At 48.1% G+C, this 20,149-nt stretch overlaps 1 protein-coding gene across 3 annotated transcripts in view; it reads right to left on the bottom strand.

Moving 5' to 3' along the window:
• The window catches only part of FGF18 (fibroblast growth factor 18), a 63,966-nt gene that overhangs the window by 21,514 nt on the left and 22,303 nt on the right, over window positions 1–20,149 (bottom strand). For all 3 annotated transcript variants that reach the window (XM_053991488.1, XM_053991491.1, XM_053991490.1), the window contains one exon: window positions 19,815–19,995. In XM_053991488.1, coding sequence (XP_053847463.1) covers window positions 19,815–19,995 — 181 coding nt within the window. The remainder of the gene's footprint in view (window positions 1–19,814; window positions 19,996–20,149) is intronic.

Here is a 20,149-nt window from a genome sequence, read left to right as displayed (position 1 = left end):
TCTCCTGAGCACAGCTTATGCACATCAAATTATTAAAAGGTATGTTCGTGGGGAGGAAGACTAAGAGCAGCTTCGAGGTCCAGGCTCCAGATATTGTCTCTTTTAAGCCACCCTGTTGCACAAGCCAGGGAAGTGCTCGGTGTCAGCACAGAAGCTGCCCAGGGAGCAGCTCCCAGTCCTGACCCAGGTTTGAAAGATGCTGTTACTCTAAATGAGGATTTTTTAAAAATGCTGTAACTTTCAGTACCCTAACTGTTGCACCTGGGGACAAAGACTTTTTGGGGTGTAAGGTCCTCAGGGCATCAAAACATACACCGAGTGCCAAGTCCCTGGCACGTTTTCCTGCCCCATCACGGGGTGGGAAGGGAAGCAGGAGCAAGGGCTCAGTATGAACAAAGGACAGGCTGCAGACACAACCTGCCATCCGCAGTACAGCGTCAGTAGCTCTCAGGAACCAGACAGGTTAAATATTTGCATGGGAGACATCTGAAGAAAATCTATAATGCAGCAAAGACCTCAAAGGCATTTCCACTACGGCAACCTGATCTTGTAAATACTTCCACACAAAGGACTTCACACACATCGGAAGTCCCTGAGTGCTGATAAAGACCCCTACACGGCTTCAGGGTCCAGCGCCGGCAGGGTGGGAGCACAGCCCGGGACAGGCTTTGGGGACAGCTTCCCCCGAGGGCTGTGCGCTGCTCACCGCCCGCTTGCACCGCCCGAGGGGCAGCGGGATGGGCAAAGGAGCAGGATCCCGACACAGCGCCCACCTTCCCTTCCTGGCACGGCTTCCTTGGGGCTTCACCTCTGCAGCAGCCGACGGGAACTTCAGGCTCCGGGCGATGCTTTCGGGCACTCCCACTCCCAGAGCCTCACACCACGGAGGCTCCTGTCCCACATCCCGCACTCTGAGCTGTCCCTTGGTGCTCCCTGGGCTCATCTGCAGCACACAGGGCCAAGACATGCAGAAATGTCCATGCTGGTGCCAAGCACACCAGCCCGAATGCCCAGCCCTGGCCAGCTGCGCAGGCAGGACATGCTGTGCTGCAGTCAGCCCTCAGGGTGCACAGCCCAGGATGGTCAGGACAGAAAGGATCACTCTCAGGCTGTTTGATATAATTCTCCACTATTTAATAATACTCTCTACTTAAGCCTGACACACCATTCCTAGAAACATGAAATCACATAATGGTTGGGTTGGAAGAGATTTTCACGCTCAGCCAGTCCCAGCCCCCTGGGCAGGGGCACCTTCCACTGGACCAGGTTGCTCTAAGCCCTGTCCAGCCTGGCCTGGACTGTTACAGAGCTCTTACCTGTAGGGATGCCCACCCAAAAAATTCCCCTACCACTTCAGCAGTGGCTAACAAAACACACCCAGGGGACGACGCTGAGCTGATGTTCCCCGGGCATCTCAGGCAGATTCTCCCTCCCCACCCTGTAGAGATGTGTCGTTTATTCTGGAATGGCACTATCAAGGTAAAAAAGGAGGTTCTAAAACATAGAAGTCCTCTTCCCCACACTGCCCAGGCTCCTATAGGATGACAAAGCTTCCAAACATAGTCCCTACAAACTCACTCTAGTCACCACATCTTGGGAGAAGCTGAAATGAAAATGTACTAATTTGAGGTCTTTTATTAGCCTACACATATGAAAATTGTTTGAGAGTTCAGCAGATATAAGACCAGAATCAGACCAGAATAAATATCAAGGTAGGTCTAAGAGATTTTTGTCCAACTTAAATAAAACTTTAGTAAATCCCTGAATCTGTAATTCTATGAAAAACAAAACAAATAAACAAACACACACAGAAACATCCCTCCCTACCTCCCCCCATCGGAGCTATAAGTACCATATTATTGGCACTACCCAGAGGCTGGTCATCCCTTAGCCATGTGAGAAATGAATGTAAAACACTGTCATTCTAACATGGAGCCATTTGCACCCTTTTGTACATCTAAGAAAACAGGATTAAGCAGTGGGAAATCAGACTTGACCTCTTGCAGATGTTTTATACATAATTCACCATAAGAGACACTAAAAATATTTTGGCAGTTGCTTCAGTGATGGTGAATAAGCTTATCTAGACAAGATTCAGTAAAAGCAGAGGCGGGTAGGTTGTGTGCTTTAAAAACGCCTGGGTGGGGACAGCTGTGAACAAATTCTGCCCTGAACTTTGCCACCTGCAAACTTGCCATGACTAAGAAATAAGCCTGGAAAGAGAAACGTTTAGAATGTTAGCACAGAAATTCCTCTATCTCACCAGGGTATCCTGCTGCCTCCAAGCACAGCTCAAGTGGACAGTGTTTATACAGAGGCAGGAAAACTGCTTGACAAGCTGCCAGGCTCTGAGTCTGGAATTACTGAAGGATGAGCCTCAAAAAAGTTCAGAAGACCTGTTATGCTTGAAAAAACACCTAAAATTAAAAATAAAGGGCCAAACCCTGATGTCTTTGATCATTCTCATTTGAATAAACTCCTACTGACACAGTCAAGCCCAACAGACAACGACCTCAGAACCTGGCCCTGAGCTCCTCGCTGAAACACATCCAAAGTGCTGGAGTCTCTCGGGTTTGGACAGAGTGCGAACCTTTCCCGTCCCCACAGAGGGTTAGAATTATTGCAAGAACAAACCCCAGTGAAGGTATTTTGACTCTCATTTCCCAGTCTCAGCTGGACCCAATAAAAACACTGATGTACACAAAAATAACAATAAGGAGAGAATGACCAGCCCAGGAATCCACGTGCTCTCCTGTCTCTGCAGAGCTGCTCCTTGTGTGCCCAGGAGCTCAGGACAGAGCACGGGGACCCTGCAGCACTGCCCACCTCCCTCAGGCAGCTGCTGGCAGGCTGCTCCTCCCTAGGGATGAAGTAGGAGTGATGTCAGCACTACCATCTCCTCTTTCCGAGGAGTCCCGAACACATAAATCTCTCCCACATCCCAACACCGAGATGGTTTTGCACACTCCAGAAGTCAGCCTGTCCAGGCTGCACTGTTGTGTTTGTGAGTGCTCCAAAACGGGGCTGATCAGGAGAAATGTGTAAAGCATCTGCAGTATAGGTTGAATTAAGATTATCAGACATGCCCGATATACAAAGATGTTAGGTTCTACCAAGCAGGGTTCTTATTCTGCACCAGTAAAAGCTGAAATTAAGATAATTATATTTATGGATCAGAGTATAAGTGTGTCTATGCATTTTCTCAAAGGGACTCATTGTAACATTCACTTCTTTCAGCAAGTGAAAAATATGCTGAAAATAAAGTTGCAGGATGCTCTGGTGTTTTAAGTGGGATTCTTGTGGCTCTGAAACCCAAAGGAGCACAGGCAGCAGCACAACCTACCAGAAGAAAATATTCTGGCACATGGGGAAAATTCCTTTCTGTTTTAAGATTTTAAGCAGGATTTTCTCTTAGACATGGTCACAAACACAGCTTCAAAGATACCTGACTTCTTAATGCTTGTGCTGCTGAAGCTCCCTTTTGCCAGATAAAGGATAACTTATTATTAAATGCAGTACAGAAAATCGTCGCTCTTGGGTCAGAGGATATAAGAGAGTGTGACTATTTTGGAATAAACGTTAAAAGATGTGGGCAAGGACTGATCTTCTACAGCACCTGGGGACACCTGGCACCAGCTGCACCCTGAAGAGTGCCTCAGGGGAAGGACTGTGGAGAAAAGTCCTCTGCACCAGCCCCTTTGGAGAAGTTTCTCCCTACAGACACAGCACAGTTCTTACAACTGTTCTCAGGGCATGAGCAACAGAAACAATGCAACAACCACCAAAAATCAGGTATCACATTAACTCTCCCTTTAACACCTTTGGTTTCACATATTTATTTTTGGAAACATTTATCATGGGACTTCTCTTAAACTGTTACCCCTAGTCCTCAGCATATGTAAGACTATATACTTCCCTTTTACTGCATTTTAATTGCATGAGAAGTTTTAAAAGTCTTTTTTTTTTTTTTTTTCTTTCCTGAAGTCATTTGGGACAAAAGGCATCTGGCACTGGGTATTTAAATAAGACCTGTCAGAACTGTAAAATTAGTTTTACATTTTAATAAAGGTACTTTAAAAATCTCAAATATAATTCTGCATTCAAACCGTGTTTGGATTAAGTAAAGCAGATCCCATGTTAAATCTTAATATTAAAAATAAGTCAAGTACAGAACTAAGCCAGTCCTCATCTGTGGCATTATAAACAGCAGCAAAGAAAAGAGGTAATATCTCCAATATCTTTTGGGGGGAGCATTCTGAATTTAGAGAAGCAGCATCGACAGCAGAAAATATTATATTATATTATATTATATTATATTATATTATATTATATTATATTATATTATATTATATTATTTGCCGTTTATCTCAATTTATCTAGAGACCCAGGCCACCTTTAAAGCTCAGACTCAGCCCCGTGTGTGTTTCCATCCAAAATTCTCTCAACACTTTCTTGTCCTCACTGGGACAGACCATCCTGCCCTCCTCTCCCCACCCGGAAGGGATGGCCCCAAGGACCTGCATGGCAAAAGATCCCTGGAGGTGGTGGGTGCCACTCTGGCAGGGAACAACTCTGCTGTATGTGTGCAGCCCACACCCATCCAAACTGGGACTGACAGCACTCACTTAGCTCGGAGGGCTCTGTGATCAGCTCTGCAATGGCACAGAATTCACTCCAAGGACCTGCAGACATACAGAGGACAAACCCAAACCCACCTTCCTCTCTCGCTACCCCACACCAGTGAGCACATCCCTCCTCCCCACCAGGACACCTTCTGACTCCCCTTCTTTGATCTCCCTCCAACCTTTGGAGTACACAGAGAATTGCCCACCCCTACACCTACACAGACCTGAACATTTGCAGGCAGAACTGCTGGCCACATCTGTGTGCCAAGCCCAAGGACTGGGCTGCCCCCACCTTTGGCATGGGAGGACACAACCACCTTTGAACCCTGGCAAGGTGACAGGTCTCCCCATGTTTGCTGCCACCACCTGAACCCAGCAACCACTGCTGGGACACTCATGACCAGCACCACTGGAACAGAGGAGCCCAAGGACACACCAGAGTGGTGAGACAAGAGACGGCCCCTGGCCAACAACACCTTCTCCAGGGGCTTTATAGCCCAGCACAAAGCTGCAGCCTGACCTGTGCCAGAAGGGAGCCACTTCTCTATCCAGGACCCCAAAGGAGCAGAGGAATCAGGTAACACGAACTAAGGAGCTTCAGTGCAAGCTCCTGGTGGGGAACTACCTGACATTTATGATCCCTTCCAAACCAAACCATTCAGTGACTCTGTGGCAAGGCTTTCCAGGTGCTCAGCAGGCCTGGCCCTCCTCCAAGGTCACAGTGTGGATGAGGGGAGCGGGCAGGGAAGTGTCACAGGTGCAGACAGGCTCAGGGCAGCCCCCATCCCCCAGCCATGCTGTCACCTCCCTGCCGTCAGCTGCCCAACCTGGCACTGCAGCACAGGTCACCTCTGGTGTGAGGAGTTAACGCTCATCCCCCAGCAGGCGCGATGAAAAGGAGACAAAAAAGCAGGATGCTGGTGAATGACAGCAGTGGGTGGCCCAGCCCTGCACACAACAGGCACAGCCAAGTGTGTCTGGCACCAGACAATGGTTGGGCTGGAGGTGTGTGGGGCGGCAGCACCAGCACCATTCTCACGGTGGGGCACCCGGCCATGTCGCCTCAAAATCCACTCCTCTCCTCGCTCCCAGCTCTGCTCTGGGGATGGGTTTGTTTTTTTCTGTGTTGTCCTTCCTGTTGGGACATTTGCAGCTCTGAAAAGAAAGCAGGTCAAGCCTCCTCAAAATGCTGTATTTAGAGCTTCCCCTTGAGTTCCCGTGGCTTCCTTGCTGCGCTGGGAAGTGCAGCTGGATTTTGGGGTAGCAGCCTGACCCCTGGCTGCTCAGGCCTTATGTCAAGTGCTGCTAATGTGTTTTGCATTTGTGCTTGGGGGCAGGAAATCTCAACTTCCAGTGCCAAGGGGTTAATTATAATTTATATAGCAAGATCTCAGGCTACGGGAATTTTTTTCTCCAGCTAATTAAGAGGTGCAATTACCTTTGAGAATCAAAGGGATATTCTGGTACCCAGCTCTGAGAAGCAGATTACAGGCACTTAAGACATAAGGACATCTTTGCTTTACTACATGTTCTTAGTTTTTGATGTTGATCATTAACAAGAATTTGTCATATTTCTGATCTGTCATCACAATGTCCTGCTGACCACCTGCTAGAAGCCACTGCAACAGGGTAACACAGAGCATTGCTGCTTCCCCTGTGATTACCTATCCTTCCAGCAACATGCTCAGCTGGCCTATCACCTGCTGCTCAGGGCTCTAAGAAAAACTTCCTGCTTATGAATTAACAAAGCTTCATGATGACCTTGAGGTGGGCAATACCTAACAGCCCAGTCTGTGCTCAGACCACAAGCTCAGGACTACTTACTCCCAAAGCAAGCAGTGCATTGATGAATGTTGTATTATTTTAATAATAATGTTTGTATTTATTTGTAAATATTATTATAAGTAATAATTACAAATTGATACAATAATTATAATAAGTACTGCATTAATTTAGCACTAAATATTACTAAACTGTCCCATGGCAGCCGCTCTGCATTGCCCTGTCCTTCCCAGTGGTCCAGTGCAAACAGGAGGATACCATTTGCAAACCCACCCCTCCCACAAGCTCCTCCCACAAGCTCCTTGCCTTCGTGTTTGTGCAGAGGCTTAACAGTTCCAGCTCTCTCTTCTCACTACTCCCGGAGGTAACTGCTGAGCCATTTGCAAGGGGTTAATGCAATTGAATATTCAGATGTGGGGAGTGGGGCATTTGGGCTGAAGACAGCAGTGAAAGGTTCTGAGGAGCCCTCAAAGTCTTGCTCTGGGGTCTCAGCAGAGTTACACATTCAACACAGGCTGCAGCCTCAGCCTGGCCCAGAGTGCACAAATAAATCCTCAGCCTCTCACTGTTTTTTAGGGATGCGCTTGGCCATTGCTCTCAGTGAAACGCAGTGCTTAAGTTACAAACTGGTGCCATGCATTTGTCAGCAGCCCACACACGCTGCAGGGCTCACACACCCACAGCAGCAGCCTCCACCCTGACCCAGAGCACAGCCAGAAGCAGAGGTGAGGCTGGCAGAGGCAGGAAGACCAACCCTTCCTCTGAAGAGGGGATTCCAAGAAGCTCTGTCTGTGTGGGTTAGAAATGAAGCTCATGCTGGCAAAGGCGACAGGGGAGCTCAGCAGCTGGTACCCAACATCAGCAACTCTCTACCATGACTTGATTATGCTGTGGCAGCTTTATCAGGCTGCCCTTTGATGTGCTGACAGCAGCAAACTGGCTGTGCTGAACTTGTGGCCACGCAGGCGGAAGCACGCACCCCAAAACCACACTACATGAGGCATTTTGTTAAATGAGGAGGAGATAACACAGCTGACACCTTGGCATGGAGAGATGCCTGCTGGCACTGCTCATCTCACAGGGAGCTCCAAGAAGCTCCTTTAAACCTGACAACCGACTTATCCCACAGGTATTGCCATCCCTGGAAGCCATCCTTTGGTAAGTGGCTGCCAGAGAAAGGGCAACAACATCAGTTGTCATGAGTCATTTTACAAGAACATCTACAAAACTACACAGACCTGTACCGAGCAGAGCATTTTCAGTACAACCAAGTCCCCAGACAGAATAATCTGTTTCTCTTCAGGAGACTAAGCAAAATCAGGAAGGCTTTCCTCTGCAAAGGTTGAGAATAATCAGGGTAGAAGAGAGGACAGCAGTTTTTAGAACATTTATTACTCTACACAGGAAGGTATCTTGCTCCTTTTTGGTGCAGGCAAGAGGTTGGGAAAGGACCTAGCTCAGCCCTGGAAAAAGCAAGAGAAGGATTACAAAACTATCCTTGTAGTCTCAGCTTAAGCCACGAACCTGCAGAACATTCAATGAAAAAGGTTGTAAATGCTTCATCAACAACATGACCAAGCTACATAGGAAAGAAAAAGAATGGAAAGGCAGATGTAGAGGGAAATAAATTTACTCCAGCATTACCTTTCCCTACAGCTTGCTATTTATTGAAGAAGCAGCAAAAGCTTCAGTGTGCTTCAGGATACAAACGCTGACACGGAAATTCAGAGCCCTGAACCACTTCCAACAGGGAAAATATACTGACCGCAGTCTCTTTGGAGGTCAAACAAAATCAATAGCCTTTCTCTCCAGTCTGTCTCTAAACTAAGCTTCTTTCAAAGACATCCAGAGAAAATGGATCATCTTTTGTTGTTGTGTGTGGTTTTGGGTTGGGCTTTTTTTGTTTTCTTTTTTTTTTTAAGTGGTCAAACATTCATAGAAGCATAAGAACTCCTTCCTCCCTAAGCATACTGAAAGGATTGTATAGAAGTCAACACTGCCCATCAGTTTTACTACACAATAGATGAGTTATCCACTTCTTGGGGAGGAAACCAAGCTGGAAGCTGCTTAGTGCTCGGCAAGAGAGGAAAAAATAAATCAATGCATTTGCTTGATTGGGGTACGTTTAAAGCTGGTTGTCAATTAGTTCAACACAGTTTGCTGTTAGAGAGCATAACAATTTAGCCCCAGGAGCCGAAGTTTGCTGCATTTCCTCAGATTCCTCCTGCTGAGAGACAGATATTGGATGCAGCCAGGTCAGGCACAGAGGAGGAGGAAAAGGGGTGAGGCTGAAGTCACAGCCACAGAGCGGGAGCCTGACATCAGATACAGCCAGTGGTGACACCTTCCTTCTGTTCTGAGCACGCAGCACACCAGACTCGTGTCCAGGGAGGAGCAGAGATGAGAGCTGGTTCTCGCCCTGGTACACAGCATGCCTCTCCCCTCCCCAGCACACATCTTCTGAGATAAACTACAGCTTGCACAGCCTTGTGCAGATGGTATAATCCGTTCCACACAAGGAGGTCGCCCCAACCTGAGCAAAAGGGCAGAAGGACTGAAGCGGGAGAATGAAAAACTTCGCCTATCTCCAATTTTTAAAGTAATACAAATTCTTAAAAATCTCCATACAAAAATCACAAATGGGGACAAACCACAAAAGTCACTTCCCAAGGGTCTCCCTGAATGCATCCAAAGGAAAATCACTGCATTCAAGCAAGGGATCACCAATGGCGTTACCTGCTACTTCTGTTCTGACAATCAGTGTTGAAATTCACTCATCAAAGCAATAATTCAGGCTGAGAAGGCTCTCAAGAGGTGACCCAGCTCAACCCTCTGCTTCAAGCAGGACCACCAGGGCTGGGGACCCTCACTTCTCAGCTGTGCTCCAGCTGCCCTGCAACAGGTCACTCTTTGAGCCGGTGACATCCTGATCTAAGCACACCTAAGGGTGACATTACTGTGCCACAGGCACGGCTGGAGAGGGACAGACACATCTGCAGCTGACTGGGGCCCCAGTACCAGCAGGACAGAGCACTAATCCCAGCAGAGCGAGCTGCCCCCGGCCGTGACCGTGAGACTCTGGTGCCCGCACAGGGAGTCACGTTTGCCAGCCGGCACCCATCCTGCGCTGCTGGACTGCGGCTGGCAGAACCTCCACGGGCTGTGCTCAGGCCACGCTGTGTCTCCAGCTGCCCTTCCAGGCACAGCACACCGTGATTCACAGCCAGCCTGCACTCACATCACGGGAAGGAGTGTTTGTTCCCTCAGCCGATGTAAGGGACACCTAATTTCTGAGTGAACACATTTAGCATCCTATCATTAGGATCTTAGTCCCGTGCCCACACGGGTCTAATGGTGCTGGAAAATCCTGGGGAAGCTCAGAACAGGCTCCAGCAATGGTGACCATCAAACGTCCACCCCAGCTCCAGTAGCAGCAGGAACAGCCAAGGCTAGGAGCTAGAAACAAAAGTGCTGCTTCTTTGTAATGCTTTTTATCTCCCCTCCTCCAGCCCCCCCCAGGTGGGACAATTTACCCGGTGACTATAAAGCTCTTACATGTGCTTGTTAGCACCCCCAAATTAGTAGGTGTAAAGTCAATATCCTTTTGCCTATTTACTCCTAATGAGTCACCAGTCAGAAACTTCACTTGAAAAAAAAAAAAAAAAAAAACGGTTACAAATGCAGATGCCGAAGCAACGAAATAAAGGCAAGAATCACAAACGTTGCACAAAGCCAAGGGGCTGGGCACACCACACGGCACCAGGCCATTGTCACCGGCTCAAACCTAACAGCTTTGATTTGCCTCCCACCGGCTAAAATGGTTTGAAATGCAAGGTCTGAACAAAGGTGCAAGACACAGGAGGAATGGGAGGCACTGTTGGGCACTTAATCTCCTTTCAGTCTCACACAGGAGCTCCAGGAATGGCTCTGTTGAAGTCGGTGGAGTTTGAGGAGTGTAGGAAAAAGGATAATCAAGCCTTGGCTGTAACAGAGATCCCTCTGTGTGATCCCTCCACTTAACCAGCAGAAACCTTATTGGGGATTTATGCTGAAGTTACCTTTAGGCAAGTTCCTTCGGCACTGGAACCTGGTCCTACAACACTGATCCCAACAGGACAAGACCGTCTTTTGGGAGCTGCAGTGCTCGCCCTCTAACCAGCCAAGTATGTGACTGGAAACCAGGAGCCTGAAGCATCCCCCAGTCTGCTTCAGCACTCACCGCTGCAAACTGTGAGCCTTGCAGCTGTCCCTGGCCAAGCACTGGGGACACCTGCACAATATTTTTTAGATTTATCTGGTGCTTCCATGCCACCCTATTCCTAGCCCTTCCCTGCTGCTTCTCTACTCTAAGGTCCTCACAGCCTCCAGAGGCTGTGAGTGACATCCCATGATGGCTACAGCTCCCCTCTCACATTCCAACAGCCATTTCCTCTCCTTCTTGTCCTTCCACAAGCACTTGAGAACATCAGATGTAAACCAAAGCACACCAGCTTGAAGACAGGATCCCAAGCATGTCACCCACCATGTGGTCAAACACCAAAGGCTCACATCACCATCGAGCTGCTCAGGAGCAACGTCTGCTCCTTCTCTGCCCCACCAGCCCAGCTTTGGGATGAGGCCAGAGCAGCTGAGCAGTGGAGGAGAACAAGGACTCCTTTCCACAGAGAGGGCTGGAGCCCTCCAGGCAGCACAGCTGCTGTCACTGCTGAAGAACACCCAAAACTCAGCACAGCTGAAAGAGGCAGGGTCACAGTGGATGGTGGGGTTTTGTTCGTGCTGCTCTGGGAAGTTTGTGCTGCTCTTGGCAGCTGCAAATCCAGAAGAGGAGAAGGCCTCTGGGCACACATTTTAGCTCATAGAGACAAGGGCAAAAAAATTTGAGCACTACCCTGTCACGCTCCAAGCTCCACCACTCCAGGCAGCATCAATAAAGGACAGACACATCCCCAAGGCAGCTACAGCACAACTCAGGGACTCCAAGCTCAGGATATATTGAGAAGGTCTCAGCTCCTGTGTTCACCATAAAAGCATGAACTGTCTATTATGGGCATTCAGAAAATACTGAAAGCTCTTCAGAGACCAAAGCGGGCACTATTTATTGCTGGCACAGCTCATTAAAAGGGATGCTCGCAGAGTGCAGTAACATTCCCATCTCCCTTGAACCCCAATACCCCCACTCTTCCTCACTGGAAGAAAAAGTAGGTGTTTCTTCTTTTTTACTGGGATTTCTCACTGCCTTTACATCCAGCTCACCTTCCACTTCTTGCGAGCAGTGCGACCGCAGACGCTCCACACATGTTCTCCTCTGCACCCGACTGGCAAGCAGTCTGGAAAACGCCAGTATTGGAACGGCCTGGATTCAGTGGTTTCTGAATGCTGATCGGACACTATTTCATTCAAGCCACAGATAGTCATTTTTGGGGGATATTTTCAGCTCCTTTTTTGGAATCTTCCAGCTTTCCAAGCATCATGCATCAGCAGTTTCTCCTCTTCACAGCTTCGTTATTTTTCACCTTTCTGCCGAGCCCCGGTGCAGTTCTGCAGGGCCTGGGCGCTCCCCTGTTCTTGCAGACGGCCATGCAATGCCACTGGCCTTGTTAATATTTGCTGTGCTCCACCTTGCAGCTGCGGAAATTCCTGACTATCTATTTTTTCAAAGAACTGAGATGAAATCCAAGTGACTGAAGTGCCTTATTTTTTATGCACTTAACACCTTTCTTGAGGAAATCCCAACCTAAAAACAGGAACAGTCTCACAGCATCTCAAAGCACCAAATAATTCCTTCTAACCAGGCTACCAGTGTGGTCTCCATTAGCACTGTCTCCTTAGCATCACTCCATCTGCAAAGCTTTCATCCTGCTGGCACACCATGGGGTGAGGGAGTTCTGGGCTGAGGAGAGACATATGAGGACACTGAGACAATGGAATTCACGTCACTTCATTGTACATGAGGAACAAAGTTCCTTCCGTGTCCAGTGTCTGGAGGGTCCAGCCCCAGTGTCCCACCACCCCAGATCAGCCAAGTGGAGTAGGAGATGCTCCAGATGAGTGGTGTGGCCCATGCCAACACCACTATGAGTCTCCAGGAATCTGACTTTAGGAATCTCAAACAACAGCAGAGTGAGGTTCCATGGAACCTTCAAGGAGAAGTGTAATCTTCACATCAAGTTTTGTATTCCCCATCCTGTCTATAGTTAGGCAGTTCTTAACAGTGTTATTGACAGTTCTCATTTCTTCCAAATGTTTCTTGTGAAGGAATAAATTTGGCCACTTGACATCATGTATGGGAATGTTCACCCAAAGCAAAACGTACAAGACCATTTGTTGACAATGTTTTCCTTCCTTCTTGTCCAAAGTAAAAGCAATTAAAAACTCTTTTGGAAATGCAGACTAGCCTATTTGTAGGGTGCTTTTAACTGCACCCCAAGAACCAACTTGAATTAATCAATGACTAGCCAAATGCTTAAACATCGGAAAACCTCAGAGAGCATAAAACAAGGTTTGGTAACAGACACCAACGCAGAACAACTGCAATAAACCCAAAGGAGCTCTCAGCATTTGTGCACAGAATCACTCCTGGCCTAGAAATATATTTAAAATAATACAAACGTCTTCCAGAACTTCATCACAGAATGGTTTGGGTTGGAAGGGACCCTAAAGATCACCTGCCAGTGTCCCCCTAGCAGTCCCCAGTACAGATTTCAGACAGAAGTAATCACTATACTGACAAGCACAGCACATTTCTGGAGCCATGGAGGAGAAAGGAAAGCCCTAAGTTTGTTTATGTGTTATTTCATCAGAGCCAAGGAAGAACATTTAACAAAGCAGCTGCTTGACCTTCATGGGAAAGCACCATAAACACAGCAAGGCAGGAACAGATAACATCATATTGACCTGTCTTCAGGGGCTGGCATTCACATTTTCATAAAGTGTCTCAGAAGATAAATCACTATACTAATAATATTTGTATTGATTATCTAAACTGAAGCAGCAATCGACTCCATTGTCTCACTTCCTCTTAAATTGCTCACAGATGGGATCCTATTTCCTATTCTGCATTTCTAATGGGAACACTTAAATCACAGTGGAGAATTATACACACACACACACAAACTGTTAACAAAAACCCTTTTATGACTTGCATGAAAATAAAGATTTTTCACTTTGTAGCTCACTTTCCACTCTACACAGGAATTAAAAATGACAAATTATCAGCAGATATCTAAATTGCCTCTCCTCATTATTTCTGAGTCTCTAATATTTGCTGACAGACAGGCCTATGCTTTCCAAACCCTGACCAGTGCTTGTGAAGACTTGTGAAGTTTAGACAGAGAGTTAAAAGGAGATTCTTTTTTTCCCCATGAAAGCCAAAGTTCCTTAAGCTATCTCAAGATCCAAAATCAGTGTGGTGTCAGAGGCACAATAAATGTAAGGTTTTGCTGTTAGTGGAGGTACAGAACAAGGACTGTTGCACAGAAACTGGGCTTCAGGTGTGATGCTGGTTGCAGCAGGAGCTCAGGAGAGCAGCTCAAAATCAAAAGTAAAGGAAATTGCCAACAAATTAATAGTTCGAAATAGGTTTGTCATGAATCAAAAAAAGCTAGGATTTTTCTCAGACTTCTCATCCTGCCTAAGCAAGGCTTTTCCCCACCTTGGCACAGGCACAGAATATGGCAGAATAAAAACAGAAAATATCTTCAGTGTACAGATGGTTTGTGTAAGATGCTAACAGTGTGTTTCAAATGGAACCTTTCAGAGCCACCAGGAAGGTGAGAGCAACCAAGAGTTCTCGCTGCCCAGAGCAAGCTGAGAGCTGCAGCTCCATCCTCAGCCCCAGCTCCATGCCCAGCTCCATGCCCAGCCCCAGCCCAGGCTTCTGCCTCACACAGAAGCTCCTCCTGGCTCAGCAAAACCCTGAGCTGCCTGGAGCTTCAGCTCATCCCCTCATCTGCTTTCAAGGAAAAGCTTCACCACTGCCCCACTGCAAATGAAAAGGGGAGACGTTTTAAGGAACAAAAAATAATACAGCTCTCAGGGATAGCTGGGCAAGCAGGGAAAAGCCCAGAGCCACAGCACAGCAGCTGGAGGGCGAAGGCTGCTCGGCTCAGGCCTGTCCCCAGGACCCATTGACTGTACAGCTGCCATGGTGAATGATCATCCCTTACGCTGAGGTCAGCTCTGCCCTCGGGCTAAGTAAGTGAAAATAAATGGTTTAGAAGATAAAAGGTCTTTTAAAAATTTATTTGTCTTGTCGTAATGTCAAAACTGTAATGGGAAGGGACTGGAGGCAGCGATACTTCAGTTAAATGGGAAACAGCCATCCTGATGGGTCAGCACAATAAATTACAAAGCAGATCCCAGCTCATTCGGGATTTGGGGCTGAGCTGCACTGACAGACAAACCCGTGCACGCACCTGTTCCTGGCAAGAAAAGCAGCTTGGAAATACACGTGGAAAAATTGTGGAAATACAGCGATATTTCACAAATTCAAATTGATGTTTGGACTATATCTGTTATCTTTCTTGCACAGAAATTCTGAGCCTTCCAGCCACAGTAAGTTTAGTTTTTTACTCCTGCTCTTTCCAGGAGAGGGATCAAAATTGATTTAAACTATTCCAGGAAGGGAAAGGGTTAATCAGATTTCCCAAGGCAGCTTGCTGTTAAGGTGCCAGAAATACTGAGGGAAAGAATGACTTGCTAAGGATGGGACAATGGCACTGGTATTTTGCATTTGTTTCCAGGCTTTCAGATAGAACAAATGGGAGTCATTAGTGAAATGAGTTTAGGGAGTTCTAAATTAGCTGTCAGGCTGCCAAGCCCGAAGAAGTGCTATGTCAGCCATTAATTATGGAGAGCACCGGATTACCCAAACCTAGGAAGGAATCCTGCAAAATTTAGAGTCAATTAAAGGAGGCTATTTTGCTCTAATATTTTCCACACATATTACACCTCCTTATGGAACAGAGCCCACTTCTACCACAAATGAAATCTCTAGCAGGATGGAGTGTGGCTGATGTCTACACAGCTGTAATGTGCTCTCCATGGGCAGGTCCGCTGGCATCTCAGGGCAGCTCCAGCTCGAGCAGGAGGTGGGGGATGCAGGGCTCACCACCCCGGCTGGAGCGGCCCCAGGAAGTGACACCCGTTTGCCTCAGCGCCTTGCTGTCTCTGTACCACCCAAAGAAGCACATCTGTCTGTGCCCTTCCCTTCCCTTCCCGACAAACCCAAGCTTTGCTAAGACCCCAAACCCATCCCACGGGAGTTCTGAGCTAAACCCACTGAACCCGGGGGAGCCTCTCAAGGGGCTGGCACTGCCTCAGTGCCCAGTGCTGATGTCCCACCTGTGCCCTGCCCCTTGCACAGGGTGGCCCCAAATAAAGCCTCCACGCTGTAGACTAGAGAGCGTATCAGTAGGAAGGTTTATAAAACACAGCGATTATAACCTCTTGAGGGACCTGAGAACGTTTTTGGAACGGTGATGGAATGGATCCATGGAGCAAACACCACCTGGAACAGGCGATTAGTGAGGTACCTCCACACCACAGCCCAGCCTCCGGGACAGCACAAATTTTAGTTCCCTCCACCGCAAGGAGCAGAGGGCTCTCACACCTCTGCACTGATGGTAGTCACTGCTCAGTGCCCCGCAGGACAGCAGTAGCTGGGGACAAATGAAACCAAAACCCCAATGGCTGTGAAATACAAATGAGGCAAAAAATGCCTTCACCCAACCAAGAGAGCTCTGCCTGCCCAACTGCGCCGGATACACAGATCGTGAGCAAACAGGATAGAATGTCTTCTGCCTTTTGTGAAATGAAAATAAATGAAAGGATCTAAGGTTTCAGGTCACTGATCCCTCTCTTCCCTATCTGTACCATTTATCGGAGGTAGAATATAAAGGTTCCAGGTCCTTTTTTTTTTTTCAGCACTTTAATGGTTGTTTTCTCTCCTTCACCCTTTCATTTTCTGAATGAAAGGACCACTTAGGAACCTGTAAAGTAATAATAAGCTTATAATAGGAATATTGTTTTTCTGGGCCAGTGAAAATTCTTTCTGAATAGGTTAAAGGGATTAAAGTAAAAATGCAAATAGATCAGTCCTTTAATTAGTTTATAGTCTGTTAAGAGATAATATTTTTGCTCACACAGATAATCTATTATCTAAAGATCTCAGAGCACTTTAGGAACATCAATTAAGCCTTTAAAAAAGAACAACCTTGGGAGATAGGTAAATGTATTTAGATTAATTAGTGCTGCTGTGAGCAGGAGGCATTATTATTAGATTTAATTTAGTCCAATAATTATCTGTTAATGGACTCTAATTCATCTGAGAAGGGATCAAATCCATCTGATTAAATGGATTACATCGACTCAATTAATTCTATTAACTGACTTAATTTGCCATTTAATAATCTGATACACGGGGCCAGATCTTGGCCCCGAAGAATGCATAAACCAAAAATTACACACCGGAATTATTATGACCGCAGAATTATGCATTGCAGAGCATGCATTTTGCCTTGCACATGGCATTTGCACGCCTGGATAAAGCAGTCAACGGGGATTCCTCTGGCCTGATCCCCCAGCCCTGCAGCATCATTCCTCCCTGAGCCAGGGCTGGCTGCTCATTTTGCTGTACTTGGGGTGGCTGCTTGGAAAGCAGAAGTTCCCTGCCTGAGATCTGCCACTTCCCCTCTATTCTGGGCATTCTCTGCAGCCAAGAGGTGAGAAGTTTTACAGAAGTCAATAAACCTTGCAATAAAAGTAACCTCCCTTCAAAGGCAGGACAACCCTCCCATTTGGAAGCTGGATATGTGCAAAAAAAAAAAAAAAAAAAAAAAAAAAAGAAGAAAAAAGAAACATTTGGACACTATTGTGAATGTAAGGGAAGAGGGGAAAGAGGTGCTAAAACATTATTTATTCCGCTATCCTTGAAACGGGCTGGTGGTAATGGGCTGGTGATGAAGCACCAGGGGCCTTCGCCCTGACAGAGCTTCCCACGGCGTGGTCCTTGCGGGATATCACCTTCTCCCAGTTGGACCGGGCTGTTGAGAGAATTCACGGCTGGAGCCAGCACACGGGCACCTTTTCCCACGTCTCTTGCCTTTTCTCAGACATTTCTCAGACGTGCTTCTCCTCCTAAAGCCTTCCCCAAGCTGCAATCCTTAGGCCAACCCACATCGCCCTCGCCGTGCGCTCCCTCGGCAGGGCCGGGGCAGGAGCCGGGGGAGCCGGTGCCATCTGCGAGGGTGGCACAGTCCGGCTCTGTTACCCAGAGGGGAGGGAAAGGGCAGGGGGACACTCAGCCATCTGCTGCGTGGGAGGTGTCCTCCTCCAGATGCAGACCTGACCGGCAAGACGGAGATGTGGATCAAAAGTTTGCAACTGCTGAGATCCCCAGACCCGGTTTAAGCCTCTCTCTGGTCTTGATCAAAGGTTACTCCATAATAATGCCTCAGGGGGAGGGGTTCCTGGCACATAATGAACCCTGTGTCATTGCCTTTGTGTCCAGGTTGGGCTGTAACACAGATGGTTCTCACTCCAGTAACTCCGACATCTCTCCCCCCTCCATTATCCCGGACAGGAGCTTTGCGTGGTTCCATCCCGGCCTGCCGTGTCCCACCTCACTGTCTCCCCGATTATCATGCTCCAAGTGCTCCGTGCCAAGCAGCACCAAGAGCAGATTTCCATAACCTTTCACAGGGCTGGGGGCGAGAAGGCTCTGCAGCCTCGGGCGCGTTTGCTGAGGAAGCTCTGGGGACGGAGTCGGGCGGGTCTGGGGGTGCAGGCAAACAACCCACGGAGCACACCGGCAGCGGGAGCAGGGTTTGAAGACAGGCAGGGATGGGGGAGCAGGGTTTGGAGGCAGGCAGGGATGGGGGAGCGGGGTTTGGAGACAGGCAGGGAAGGATTCGGGGTGCGGGGGTTTGGAGACAGGCAGGGATGCAGGAGCTCCCGGCCCGGAATCTCGGGCTCTGTCATGGCAGCACCGTCGTCGGCCACGAGCACGCTCCCGCACGCGCGGGTTTGTTGTTCAGACACGATTGCATATGTATGAAGGGGACAAGATGGGCTTTGACACATAAATTAGCACTTGTCAACTGCTCCCGGGAACACTTCCCTGCTGCACCCACTGTAAATGCCGCCTTCTTTCACCGAGAGGAAAACTCCATCACAGCACCTGACAGCCACCGCGGGCAGGAGCCGCACCCGGGCGGCGACGGCAGCGCCCAGCGCCTCGTTTACACATCAGCGCTCAGGAGGATGAATGCCATAAATTGACAAAATAATTAGCAGCCAAGTGGCACATTTCCGCCCTGTAATATCTAGAAATTTGGGAATGACAAAGGACAAGGTTGATGAGACCTGAGGGCAGGGCTTTCTCTGAGAGAGGGGCTGACCCTACACAAGTGCCTTGGGGGGGGTCACTTCCCACCTGCCAGGTGCTCTCTGGCTGTCGCTTCCCGTGGCACAGCTCGCTGCTCCTGCACCTGTGCCAGCAGTGGCAGCAGCTGCCCTCAGTGCTCAGCGTGTGCCTCATCCATCCTGAAGCTTCCTGAGGGAACAACCACTCCCAGATTTTGACCTGCCCTCCTCGTAGCTCAGCTCTACCTCACCAGTGCTGCACCCGACAATCCCACACGAATGGTTGAGCCAGCAAACTCACACACCTGTGCAGCAGCACAGGAACACACAGGGCCGCACATCCCAAACACAAACAGGACCAGTGTTCTCAACATCCCTAAAATCCTCCCAACAGACAACTAGAGTAAAAGCATCTTAGCAGAAACCATCTCAAAATGAACCAGAATTACAGCATTTTTCATAGCCCAGCCTCTTAGCAGCATTTCCAGCATGGTGCTTGTGTGCAAATCGGAACAAGGATAGTTGAATGCACTGCTAGCACAGGGTAAGTATTGTTTTTCCTGCAAGATCCACACACACTCAGAGATTCAGCTTGAGCTCTAGGGAACTCTCAAAGCTCTCAAAGTCTACTTTCAGTTCAAACCAAATATCCCACCACCCAAAAAGATGAGAGTGCTTCATTCAAACACTGGATTCACTGAAATGCGAGCCCAAGAGTTCATGGCAAAAGGACTTCCCCAACCACCAATTTCGGCATCATTTATGAATTGCAGTAAACACACTGTGAGCTCATGGCTTGGGGAGAAAGACATTCTTTTCTTCAACCATACACTAATAAATTGGGGCATGGCAGTACTGTGGGAACTGCCTGCAGCTGGGAGGCAGCACCAGCAAAACAAATCTCATGTTCTTAACCTGGAAATGTTATTTTTCATTTTATTTTGGTTTTTATTGCTCTTATTACTTTTCTCCCAAGAGGTAACACAACATCCTGGATTAAAGCCTTTGACCTGAAGTCTGGGGGATAACAGTAAATATTCTTACCATATTTATCTCCATCTTCTCCTTTGGCACTGATCCTCCTGCCGAGCACTTGGATGTGCTTCCCACTTGTCCTGCTGTAAAGCTGATAGAGCCGAAGCTGCTTCCTGCTCACATCATCCCTCGCTCGCGTCTGATTCTCCACGTGTATCCGAAAATCCACATTCTCCTCAGCAGCAAACATCTGAGATGGGTGGGGAGTGGGGAGAGAGAGCAGAACAGACCATGAACACAAGGCTCTGGGGCAGAGGGACTGCAGACTAGCCTGCCAGGGGCACTGGCACTGGGGGACTCAGATTTGGCTGCCTTTCACCTGGCAGCAGTGTCAAGTACTCGTG

The sequence above is a fragment of the Vidua macroura genome, chromosome 15 (genome assembly GCF_024509145.1).
Source record: "Vidua macroura isolate BioBank_ID:100142 chromosome 15, ASM2450914v1, whole genome shotgun sequence".
NCBI lineage: Eukaryota > Metazoa > Chordata > Aves > Passeriformes > Viduidae > Vidua > Vidua macroura.
The sequence above is the reverse complement of the archived record's forward strand: the minus strand, read 5'-3'. Positions and strand labels throughout refer to the sequence as shown.